This window comes from Onychostruthus taczanowskii, unplaced genomic scaffold (genome assembly GCF_017590055.1).
Source record: "Onychostruthus taczanowskii isolate IOZ18803 unplaced genomic scaffold, ASM1759005v1 scaffold11, whole genome shotgun sequence".
NCBI classification, from domain to species: Eukaryota; Metazoa; Chordata; class Aves; order Passeriformes; family Passeridae; genus Onychostruthus; species Onychostruthus taczanowskii.
This window is the reverse complement of record NW_024497629.1, coordinates 17,088,361-17,101,421: the sequence shown is the minus strand read 5'-3', so window position 1 is coordinate 17,101,421 and position 13,061 is coordinate 17,088,361. Positions and strand designations below refer to the sequence as shown.

Here is a 13,061-nt window from a genome sequence, read left to right as displayed (position 1 = left end):
ATTGTAATGTAGACAGGAACCCAATTCTAATTTACTTTGAAGTTTTCTACAGCATCCAAGGTATTGAGAGGACTTGCTTCTTGTTAGGTACAATAAACACATACATGCCTATAAAAAGGAGTTGAACAGTATTAGATTTATAAATACAAGAAAACAACATCCTGAAAGCAATGCCAAATAGGCAGGTGTTATCAGTATTTACTTTCACATTCTGGAAATGTGAAAGGAAGGTCTTACAATGGGACTTTAGAATTTACATTTCTGGTACAGCTAACTGAACTATTCAGAAACCAGGATTCTGGCTTTCAAAATCATACTAAAAATATGGTTTTTATTTACTTGCTGCCTTCTACTGCCATTTTGCAGACAAACATTTTCCTGCTTCTGTAACCATGAGGAATAGAATTATTTCCCCTAAATTTAAGCTACCATTTCTTTCTTAATCTAATTTGTTCATAATCTAGGACATAAGAGACCAAAAGGACAGAGTAACATAATCACTGGCAACACCCAAAAACAAGGCAAGATTTATCTTTTACCCCAAAACTCTTGAGAAAATTTGTAACAGCTGCAGTGTACATTTCAAATACAACCTAAACTACTCATGCACAGAATACATTAAAAGGCTCTTAGGCTCTTCCAAGAACATAGATCAGAGATACATTCTTACCTAAAGATGCAAAGGATGACATACTAGGATTTTTTGGAAGTCTCTAAGCCTACACTGAGAATCTCTAAAAATCTGTCATTCATTTATGAACATTAAACATTTCAAAGTTTTAACCACAGAACATTTTAAAGTACAGAATACATGGTTATTCCAGTTCAGAAACATTGTTAAAAGTTGCCTCTAACAGCTGAGACCAAAGCAGAATATAAAAATTAATAACAGAATAAGGATTTTGTAATCACTTATTCCTCTGGTTTTATTCTTCTGCCTGTAACTTTTATTTCTGCTGAGGTTGGCAGATGTCCCGCAGAAGGGGGGATGTCCAGTATTACACAGCCAAGTCTTATGTCTCATATGAAAAGCATATGGAGTACGGCTTTCTACATATTTTCATTGAAACCAGGCTGATTTTCAGATGCCTAGTAAACTGGAAAAATGACACAATGCATAAGTGGATAAAACCTTCATGTACAGCAGATGCACTGCCAGCTACAGTGTATTTGATGTCCACATACAGAGCTGTTACACAGTCCCAAACTGTCCTGAATTTCAACAATTAGGATTTAGGATTCACAACTCTACCTTTATAGAAGAAAATTAACTAGAAAAAAACAAGAAGACAAAGAAAAGGACAATATAAGAAATCCTCTCTCCCTTATTTCCAATTCTGAATACTTTAATTTCTGTTTGGTTTCTGTTCATTAAAATGACTTCATTCCACCAGCTGTGATATGGTGCAATACTTACTAAGCCATCTGCCAGTTCATGTTTTTGGAAACAGGTGCCTCCTTCTGACATGGAAGAGCCAGAAAAGAGATGGAATTTGATGAATGAACATTTAATGAATTTATGAACATTGAGAAATCAATGAAAGGAAACCAAGTTTCATTTACTGTAAAGCCTGATTTGGACCAGCCACGAAAGCCAATATTTGAACTAGTGGTAACACTTCTTGAAAATGCTTCCAATTGTTTAACTAGTCCACGGAATGTTTGGTGAGAAATCTGTATCTTTTAAAAAAATTCTCACAGTGTAAAGCTAATGCAAATGGCAACTGTGTGACGATTCACACATTCTGGTTTATTTTAAAAATACACTTGTATTTCAAATAAAGACAGTCTTGGCTACTGTTCATGTCATTAACAGTTTTAAAAGCCTCGGGCCATCCTCTGTAAGCAGGCACAGGGCATCTGCAAATTACAATAATGCAGAACAGACCCACATTTTGTTTACTTCAGCAGCTTCTGATCATTTTCCATGACAGATGTATCACAAAAAGGTTCTGACTGATACTAGAAAAGTCTTCTAAATGAGAAGCCCCAAGTTTGCCTTTAAAGCATCACTTTTTTTTTTAGTCCTTGAGGCTATCAGTTTATTGAAATAGCTATCTTAAAAGCATGTGTTATTTTTCTTTATTGGGTGTACTGTAGTCTAAACTGTGGGCCAGCAGAGTTAGGTCAGAGCTAAGTGAGCACAGATTTTCTGCCCCCATTGCAGAACCAGCAAGGTAAAAAACATATGAATACAAGAAGCCCACTTCACATCAAATAAATGTTCAAAAACAGAGGTTTTAAAAATAGAAAATTAAGCTATCACAAGTTAATGAAGAACAATCTGATTTTGATGTAAAATTTGTAGCTTTTTCAGTTCATTATGTCCATGAAATGCATTTTTAAAACGTTATTCACTGTAGATATTATGTTTAAATAAGTTTTCTATTTTTTCAAAATATTTTGAAAGCAAAAGCAGCAAGCAAGACATTGATAATTGAGAATAATTTGTCTGGTTGCAAACTTCTTAGCCAAGAAGATTTTTGTGTGGGCAATAATAGCCTATGAAGCACAGTCCCACTCTGATGCTTTTAGCAGTTGGAATAACTGTGTTCTTTTGCATGTCATTGATGGAATTAATAATATAAAATTAAGTTGTCCCAATATTGCAAAGAAATCTGAAACCATAATAATTTCCAATATTAAACCCACTGCTGCCTTATATTGGAATAATTGTGCTTAACAGTTTGCAAGCATTAATATTGCTTGTGCCTGATAGGTTTAATTGAATGTCTGTGAGAAAATGCAAGAATTATTTCAACTATATTAATTATAGTTTTATCATCTGAAGAGGGATATTTTTTCCTAGAAGCACTTTTCACATGGAGGTCCAACGTAAACATTTTTGTTTCTTTCATCAAAGTGATGAGGTTTGATGAGAGAAATGAAGAGATGAAAAAGCTTATTAAATCACTTAATTCATACTGCTGCCAGCATGGGATTTTCCTTTACATTTTTCAGTGTTTTGCCATCTGCATTACTCATACAACAGGGATTCCATCGCTTCTCATGAGAGGCTTTTCTACAGTCTCCTAGATCTTGGCTTCAGAAGATATATCTTTATACTCTGTATGAAATTAAAACAAGTTTTAGGCCATGGCTCCCTACAGTTTCCCTGCCTGATGTAGTTCTGCCTGGAATACTTCCCAGCTGGCTGAAAACTCAATCCATTGCTAGTCCATCCTTCCTCATCATGGGCTGCACTGGGGGTCCAGAACAGTCCCTGCTTAAACATTTCAACAGACATTTACCAAAGGTATAGTGCTCTTAGCCATGCAAAATATGCCTACAGTATAAAAGAATTATGTTTCCAGGGTGAACAATCTGTTTGGACCCAATTTCTTACTGGCCTGTTTTTTTTTAATCAATTCACAGTTCATGTGAATCCATTACTGAAAGAGAAGTGCTGCAAAACAGTTTGGATACAACAGGGTCATAACTATAATAAAATAAAAAAATACTGATAATATACCAAAAACAGCATTTTAAGATGAGACAATGAAACACATTGAAACCATGAATAACCATCACTTATTTCCATAAGTTTCATTGCATTCATTTCACCTAACTTCTGGTGCTGTCATCGGAACTTGTTACCCAAGAGTCTCCTTGTGATCAACAGAGAGAAATTTCTCTGCCTCCACAAGTAAATCTTGGTTGACCTAGTATATGCATTTAATCAAAGAAGGGCACCTTAACACCCTACACAAGGATACAATCTTTATTAATGCAAAAAGAAAATATTCTAAGCTGGCTGAGTTAGGAGACATCATTTCAGGACATCATCTAGTAAATATCTGAACGTATGGATTTTGCTTCCTAAAAATGACACTCAAGTGGGTGAACAGGCAAAGGAAAGCAGAACTTAGTAGAAGAACATCAGCTGATCACTAATTTGATGAACTAGAAATAAAGATATTTGTGTTCAAGAAAAATGCTATTCAGTGGACATTGCATTTAGGGTTCAGGCCACAATGCTGAAGGAGTAACAAATCAGAATGTATCATTTAAAACCAAAGATGAGGCTTTATTAGTTATTGATAATAGAATTTGATCACAGATTTGGCTGAAAATATTGACATAAAAATCAAGTAAGAGCATAAAAATACAAGATGTACTATAATCAAGCTTAGCCTCCAGCTAATAAGCTAAGACTGAACATTTTCATTTTTAAATAAAAGTTAGTTTGGCTGTGGCTAGCCTGAATGTGGATGCATAATCAAACAATACAGACATCACCAATGTCATCTTCAAATTTCCTGCACATATATTTCTAGTGAGATGGATTAAAGATTTGAATTTTCTGTGTAGGGAAATTACTGAAGTAATAATTCAGATTTAGATAAAAGTTCAGTAAAAGGACTTTCTAACTGGTTTGTGTTGGGAAGAAAATATACCACTTTAATGATAGGATACTTATAAGAGATTTGGTGTTGTCTACATATTCCACTGGAGATGGAGGATTATCTTTCCAGCAAAGGATTTCTTTGGAGAGATAAAGAACAGAATATTACTCAGCCAGTGAGGTACTTACGTTAATATTTACAGAGCAATAAGTTGTACAGAGGCAAGGAGTCCAAACTCAAAGAAGCCCTAATCTTGGTATCTGTATGCAGCTAATCTTTGTGCTGTCCCATCATGGTTCTGATGCCTCACTAACCAGGGAGAAAAAACCCCCACTTTAATTCCTTGCCTTGCTTGTACAGAGTAAAACCAACAACAAAAAGAATGCCCAGTTTTTGTGGCAGAATCACCAAGAGGGTGGGCAATGTTTTTGAGAACTGTTATCAAACTATGTTTATTAGTACTGAAAAAAAGAAAATATTTATCTTTATGGAGTGCAAAAATAGTCTGCAGTTGCTCTGTCCACTTCAAATTAGACATCCATAATACAGTTCAACAAATATGAATATATGAAAACATGCTGCGAATACTTTTCTTGCACTCTTCATAAAAAGGTTAGTGCATGTACTGTATTTTTTTCTTGAGGGAAACAGATGTCAGGAACTAGGTACCTTACTGTTGCTGTGAACGTCCTCTCCCTCTCTGAAAGCGTTGTTTATTCCTCTTACACAGTTTTTCACTTCCTTTTCATTCCCTCTTTGACACCAGTTTATCTTTGAATTCAGATCTTAACTTGAACATGCTCTTCGGAAGTGTGACATGCTGTTATTATGAAATAAGTGTGCTATTACCAGATGAGAGAACCTTCCGCTAAGCTGGCTGACTGCTTACAAGAGGAAGGATTGAAATCACAGGCACTGGGGTGATTTGTAAGGCTGTCAACTGCTTAGACTTTTAAAAATACATTCCTTTAAACAAATGGCATATGCATTTTTCTTTAGGATGTCAGTAAGACAGACTTCTCATTTTCCAAAAGCCTTCTGGATTCTTTCAGAGTCTGCTGCCTTTTCACATCAACATAATACAGAATTCACATAATATAACAAAAGTCAAAACCTTACATAAAGATTTTAGGTTTAAATTGTCCAAATGCACAAAACTGTAATTTAAAAGACATTTTTCAAAGCATAGAAACAGTATATAAGCATGCAGAGTAAGGACATCTGTTACGTTTTTAACTTATAATTCAACAGTAAAGAGTAAATACACAAGTGCTATGGGAACAATTTTTCAAAAGAAGTTTTAAAGACTTTAGTACACATTAGTACACAAGTTATTTCATTCAGTTTCAACCAATGATAACCCGTTTAAACAAGTGCTTTATTATGCTTTTCCCACTGTGGGAGATAGACAGGGCACAGCACTTAACACTGTCAGATATTCAGCAGGGCAATTGTAAGATTCTTAACATTAGCTGTAATTTCCATGTTAGTTTTGAACCTGTGCTATTTGAGTTTAAGATGTAATTACACTTGCTATCAGCTAAAGTTTGTTGTCATCATGTAACTCTGAAGAGAATAAGCACAGCCTTTGTGCACTATAGCCAAACTATATAAAAATGTTAAGGAGGAAGAACATGTAGCAACTACTCTTCTTAATTCTAAGACTCACTTCCTACTTCTGTATGTGGATGACTCATCTTTCAAAGATTAAAATAACATTCATTATTAGAAAATGCTCACAGTGAAAGACGCTACCATCTGTCCTACAAATAGGAACTTCATTAATGCACAGTAAGAGTCTTCTTAGATATGTGCCTACGTTACTTGTATAGGCTAGAGTTCGGTAGATACTTGTGAATTCTACTTTAGATGTCACTTAAAAATTTGGACTGAAAAAGGAAATCACTATAAAAGTAATGAAGCAGCAGAAATTAAGAAGCATTTTGTATTTAACAAGGATTTGGAGTATGGAAGTGATAATGACAGGAATTAAAAAAAAACAACATTAATTCATGTTATTGTTATTACTCAGCATGTGGTATCATGAAGTCCGAAACTAAATTAACATGACCAATTATATTTTAGGTACAGTGGCATCAACAACATACTAAGTACATACATATATACAGATATATTTATGCTTATATAGATAATGCCTTTTAATGTTAATGCAGTGTTACATTAAAAAAAGTGGAACACCAAAATTAGTCTATAATTTGGAGATATGATCAAATTAAATATCTGATTATCTGAGAAAAGATAACCTAAGTTTAACCCAAGACAGTCCAGGAAAGCCAATTCAGCCAGTGGCTACTAAGAAAGCAATGTTGACATATTGGTAGGAGAGGTACTGAATTCAGATCTTCCAAATTCAAAGCAATTAAGTATATAATCTACTTTTGTGAAGCTCTGATAGTTGTCTAACCATCTATCCTTAGGATAGCAAAGCTGAACATAATTTACTGAGGCAGAACTAATATAATAAGTTTCATAAGCAAGTCACATTTCAAATATTATGGAGGAGCCAGACAGATTAGGTTACAAAATTCTGTATGTTGATGATAGGGACCAAGATAGGGGTTTTAGACACATTAAGGAAAGGACAGCATCAAGAAAGGGAGGGAATAAAACATCATAGACATAAAGGAAACAAAACTTGCAGATTATACATTTAAACGCATTGCAGGATGGTGGCAGTGTCAATTGTTAAAGATAAAAAGGGGGAATGGAAGAATTTCCAAGGGAATACACAAAGTCTGGTTTTGGCTGCGTTATGCTTCCACTGGTGCTGTGACATCTAGGAAAAATACTGTGTACTGAAATGATGGATTGGATGTTACAAAGCAAGATGGGAAAGAACAGACTGAGTCACCAAGACAGAGTGGTAACTGAAATTTTCTGTGGATCAGATTATTGACCTCTTGTCCCTTCAGCAGAAGTACAATATGAGAACTATTGGGCAAGTGCCCTCCCTTGTAAGGAAGGGCACTCAAAGGAGACGTGATGGAACGTCAGAGATGGAACATAAAGTTGATTATGAATTCACAAGATGTTACACCAGATGTTCTGAGTGATTAGAAATAAACTGTGGCTGAGAAAGTGAGTGGAATCCTGAGACTGTTCAAGAAGTCATGAGAGACTGGTGCAGAAGCTCAGATGGAATAAAAAAGATAATGAGCAAGTGGTGGGGAAACTAGGAATGATTGTTAAGATATTATCGTTAATTTTAAAGTGCTAAAAATCTGAACTGTGTGTCTGGATAAAAAGAAATTGTTTGGCTTATAGGAAAACACAATAACCTATCACTCCTTTCTGAAAAAGAGTGTAAGATCTAAAAACAGGCAAGATTTTCAGCAGCCTAAAAATCCAACAGGGTCCTAGATCATGTTCCCTGTTTTTTAAGTTACAAGTTCATGAGTCTTGTCCTTGTTGACATTTGTTCCTGAGAAAAATGCTAAACTACTTACAGTGAAGGAAAATATTTTGAAGACAGCAAATGAAACTATCATAAACTAATATTTAAGTACAAGGAACCAAAGGTAGGAACTTAACATTGAGTGTCAAAATGTGAGGGATGTAAATACAAGGAATATACAAAATACTTTATTAATTTACTCCATGTTTCAGATGATTTTTCATCTCAGATACATTACAGCATTTTCATTCACATACGTAGATCAAATATCCCTGTAAGAATGCAGCACCAAACCTACTTGTCTTTAGTTTGCACATATTTTATGATGTAGTTTTCCCTTCCTAAAATGAGTAAACTGCTGAAATGAGAACTTATCTACTAAATCAACATCTTGAAAGTTTTAAAGTGGCAAAGTTTGCAGATAGCAGTCTAAAGCTAAGTCAACATTTTCTTATATTTCTTAAGTTTATATACTTCCTTTTCTACCAGAGATCTCACAAGATCTCTGTATCTGCCTGTCAAACAGAAGCTGTGCAGCTGTAAGTAAAATGGGAGTTGGAAAGATAATGTTAGTAGAACTCAGGCATCTCTCTCAGAGCAGCCTAGTCATCTGCTGCATGGAAGAAACCCACGATTGGCTGAGTAAGGGAATTTACTGTTTCCCAGGAAAGGAAATTGCCTGCACACATCTGGCAAAATGTTCTAAATGTTTAGTTTTGACAAAATACACATTTCAGCTCTGCTTATAAGGTGAGTTCTGTAGAGTGGGTATCTTTTTTCTAAAAAGGGAAAGATCTAATTTGTACTTTAAATATACCAATCCACTATTTGGTATTTTATGGCATATACTGTATACACTCAGCTCTAAAGCAAGCAGGAACTCACAGGCTGAAAGCTATATTTTAGTTTACAGGAAAAATGTATCATGAATGTAAATACAACACTCCATATCGACAGCAGAAATGAAAGATGAAGAGAACAACAAACATGAAAGAAATACTGAGAGGATGTGACTAGCCTGAATTATAACTTTTTACTCAGTTTCTGACATTTATAAGACTCCATGCCAAATTATTTAAATTCCTCCCTACTTCAACATGTCTAACAAAGAAATGGGCGTTCTCATAACTAACAGGGGACAGATCTTCTCAGTCATTCAGTTTTTAGAATAAGTCCTCCCTTTCAAGCAGACTTGTTAAAATGCCTCTAAGGCTCAGTAAAAAGGCTGTATGCAGGCATCTTCCTTCCTCTTCCTCACATTTCAAGGACAAAAATGGATTTAACTTGCCTTACTTTTCACACCAGTTTTCTAAATTTAGCTGTTACTACTTTCTTTTCCCCTGAACTCTGACTGGCTTTGACTCTCTGGAGAGGCAGAGAAGACCACTTCCTCCTCCACAGCTGGGAAAGCTGCTCCCAAAAGGATAGAAAGGGTGAAGGATCACAATCTACTGCTCCAAAAGATGCACCAAATACGGCACTAAGCTGCAGCGAAGGGTTAAAGGGATGTGTATTTATTTCGTTGGCGAGGTGAACAATCACTGACTTTCCTGGACAGTGGGAAAGAGCACCTCATTAAAGCAATATGACTCCATTGGACCCAGATGGGGAAACAGCAAAACCCTCTCTTGGTTACGTGTGTGTGTGGGGGTTGTATTTCAGTTACTGCCCCGACAGCCGGGGATTATCCATGAACGCTTGGGGAGAACTTTACCATGGTGAATCTCAGGGTGTTAGTGCAAGACCTAGATGAGAAACACAGTGAGCAGAAGCTAAGTGGTGGTGCCTGCAGTGCTGGTGATAGTCTTCCATTAGGAGTTTGTTGTCACTTCTCAAAATAATGCCCATGCTTTCCTTACCTTTTCCCTGAACTGCAGACAGCTGCCATAGCAACTGGCCATTTACTCATTCATTCATTCACAACAACAACAACAAAAAAACCAAGACACAAAAACCAAGCCCAGCTTAAAACACAGTAAAAGGTGAACTTGTTTCTCTTTCCAGTATTCCTACAACCACAGTTCTCCCTAGTGGAGGCCCAAGATACAGCAAGGCTTTCTAGGCAGTCTCCAGATTCAGTTTTGCTCCTGGCCTCATTACAGCACAAGGGCCTCCCAGGGTCATGCTTTGGCCTTTCATAAAGGAAAACAGACTCCAGTTCAAACCTTTAGAGACACTCATCTCTCCTCCAAAACCCAGCAAAATTGAGCTGCCAGATTACAACCGTGCTGTGACTCATTAGGGTGGCATACAGATGGCAAGCTTTATAGCCATTCAAAAACTACTGATTCAATCAAGCCTCTCATGGAGATCCTGTCTAATGAACTCTCAGCAGATTCTCCCTTACATCTTGTCTTTTATATGTGTTCAGCCCCTTGAGTAGAGTTCTAATAATTAAAAAGAAAACTTCTAAAAGACTACACTGCTCAGTCTCATATTTTCATTTAATATACAACTAAATAATTTAAAAAATCCATGAAAATATAATCAGAAAAAGAAAGATTATCCTCCAGTTCTTCCTCATTAAGAGACAGATATTTCCAGGGCTGGAGCAATCTAATTTTTAGCATTACTCTATTAACTATACACACGTGGTGGTGAAAGGAAGGATGCCTAGTATGATATGGCCCTTAATTTTTTTGGGCTAGCTGTGCAAGGAAAACAGGGAACAGACGAACCTAAGGACAAGTTGCAATGGGAAATTCTCATTTAAATTAGCAAATTAATTAAAGTATCCAAATAACAGAAGATAGTGAATTGGAATGTCTGGTTAGATAGAAGTGCTTCACACAGTGTAGTGCATTAATCTAATGCTATTTTCTGTCTTCATTGGATAATAGTAGGCTGGTCAAGTATCTTGCAAAGACTGTTATTCACATGGAATTAAACATTCTTTCAAAGACTTCAATTCATTGAAAATTAGAAATCAGTATACAACAAGTTTGAAGCTTTGTTATCAATGCAAGTAGCTGTCACATTTATCTGCTTGGCTATTGCAAGACAAAATTGAAGGGATGGAGAATGCATACTTCATATACCAAACCCTCCAAATACATACATTTTGTTGTAAATAATCTTGACCATTCCAAATATATTCCTCTGTTTCCTCTGGTTAGAAGGATGAACAGTGGCATATGAATACTCCACAAGAAAAAAATCCAACAAATTGGTTTCACTCATCACGGTCTAAATATAATCAGAATCTTTTTGCAATTCGCCAGAATTAAGTTCTAAAGTTTTCCTTTCCTGAGGTAGCTATGTAAAGAAATATCAGCAGCTTCCAACAATCTAAGACATAAATTTTAGCTGCAACAACTACTTTTGACAACCCCTGAACACAACTTCCATGATATAAAAAAGTAAAGCCACATTAATACACTGTATGAGATACAGCAAGTTATGTAAGAGTCTGTCTTAAGAGATCCTGAGACACGCTGGGATTTTCCTTGAATATGAGAAACTTTGGTCAGTAATTCATGTTAGTTTGACTAGCATGGCATTCCCTTTGTTTATTTTAATGAAGAAAAATCTATAGTTTCCAGATCCAGACCTAGCCAAAATCTCAGGCAGTTTGTCTTCAGGAGTCAGTATCCTATCATGCTGGTTTCAAGAAGACAATTTCTCCTTACAGAGAGGTAAACTTTTCCAAAATTTCAGTGGAATGGACTCTTTCCCAGGGTCTGGTAAGGCTAGTAATTTTCCACTTTTTCAAAATGACTGATCATTGCAGAGACCATGGGAGTTGGGAAGCAGTCCTTTTTGCTCTTACGTATAAATTTCAAATACTTTATTAGAATTTCCCTCCCCTTTTATGGGTATTTCCCACTCCCAAGGGCACAGAATTGGGCTAGGGAGAGCTAACAGGGTAATTCCTATTCAGCCATGCCACTTCTTGAGCTATGCCTTACTGCCTCTGGATGGTTTTTCCTCTTCCAGTCCTAGCTAACTTGTGATTTCTAATCGCTTTTATTAACATTAGCACTTCCAAAGTTAGCCATGTCATACAGAAAAAAAAAAAAGGTGCCTTTAAAAAAAATAAAAAGCTTGTAAATACTTAACTCTCGAAAGATGTGCCTAAAAATGTTCATCTCAGAGATTCAGTAAAATACAAATTCTGTGTTCAACTGAAAACCTCTAATTACTGCCCCTCGTGTTCTCTTCGCAAGGACGTACCCAAGCCTGCTTTTGTGTGCATAGGACAGTGTCTTTCTCCGTAATTCCACAATGTAATAAACACCAACTAAATTGCATCTTGGTTCAGAGCATTTTAAAGAAAATAAATGAAGAACAAACAAGCCCAGGGACATACGTGTGTGTGCGTGTGCGTGTGTGTGTGTGTGTTTAGCGGGGGTGGTCAATGGTAAAGAGCTTAAAAATGACTACCATCGCAAATAATTTACTAGCATAGTTGGAGGCTATCGGAACTGATTGCTCTGTCTAGGAAACTCTTAATTAGAGCCGTACTGCAGGAATTCGCAGGGGTCCTGCCGCTGCCGGCTCCTCCCTGGGGTTTCCTCTCGCCGCCCCGCTCCCGCCAGTCGCTGTGCGCTGCCCCCCGGCCCCGGCGAGCCCGGGAGGGAGGAGCGGCCGCGCTCCACACGTGTGCCTGCTCTTACCCACTCCTGCTATAAGGGCAGGGGAGCGAGTGGCCGGGCCGGCCAGGCGCGGGGCTCGGCGGGGAGCGGCGCAGGAAGGCAGCGGGCCAGGCGGGGCGGCCGCAGCTGCTTCCCGCGCCTGACAGCTGCGGGCACGGCGGGAGCGGCCGCACCTCCCCGGCCCGCCCGGGGCAGGCAGGCAAGCCCAGCCCTCGCCTGACGGCACATGGCAGCGGAGCGCTCGGCTGCGCCGCAGGTTAGCTAGGGCCGGGCTCTGGCCAGCGCATCCAGGCTCTCTAGGTCCGCCGACTTACCGCAGGGACTAAAATGCAGCTGGCCGCCTGCTTCTTTTTGGGCTGCGGCATATTCTTAGCTTCAGGATACAACTCCTTCAGTAAGAGCATGGAGACGATAGGCAAGAAGCAGTACCAGGTTCAGCACGGGTCGTGCAGCTACACCTTCCTCCTGCCTGAGGCGGACAACTGCCGCTCCTCGACTCCCTACGTGTCCAACGCGGTGCAAAGGGATGCACCTCTGGACTATGATGATTCAGTTCAAAGACTGCAGCTACTTGAGAACATCATGGAAAACAACACTCAGTGGCTAATGAAGGTAGGGTAATATAGCTTCTATCCGAAAAACTTAACATCCTGTTATCTCTTCAGTCTGATTTTTTTTTTTTTTTTTTTTTAAACAGTGCTTAAA

At 37.7% G+C, this 13,061-nt stretch overlaps 2 protein-coding genes across 3 annotated transcripts in view; one reads left to right on the top strand and one right to left on the bottom strand.

Moving 5' to 3' along the window:
* Positions 1–13,061, bottom strand: part of MCPH1 (microcephalin 1) — a 123,478-nt gene that overhangs the window by 22,303 nt on the left and 88,114 nt on the right. The window lies entirely within an intron of this gene.
* Positions 12,316–13,061, top strand: part of ANGPT2 (angiopoietin 2) — a 45,041-nt gene continuing 44,295 nt past the window's right edge. For both annotated transcript variants that reach the window (XM_041421032.1, XM_041421023.1), the window contains exon 1: positions 12,316–12,968. In XM_041421032.1, coding sequence (XP_041276966.1) covers positions 12,684–12,968 — 285 coding nt within the window. In that variant the 5' untranslated portion in view covers positions 12,316–12,683. The remainder of the gene's footprint in view (positions 12,969–13,061) is intronic.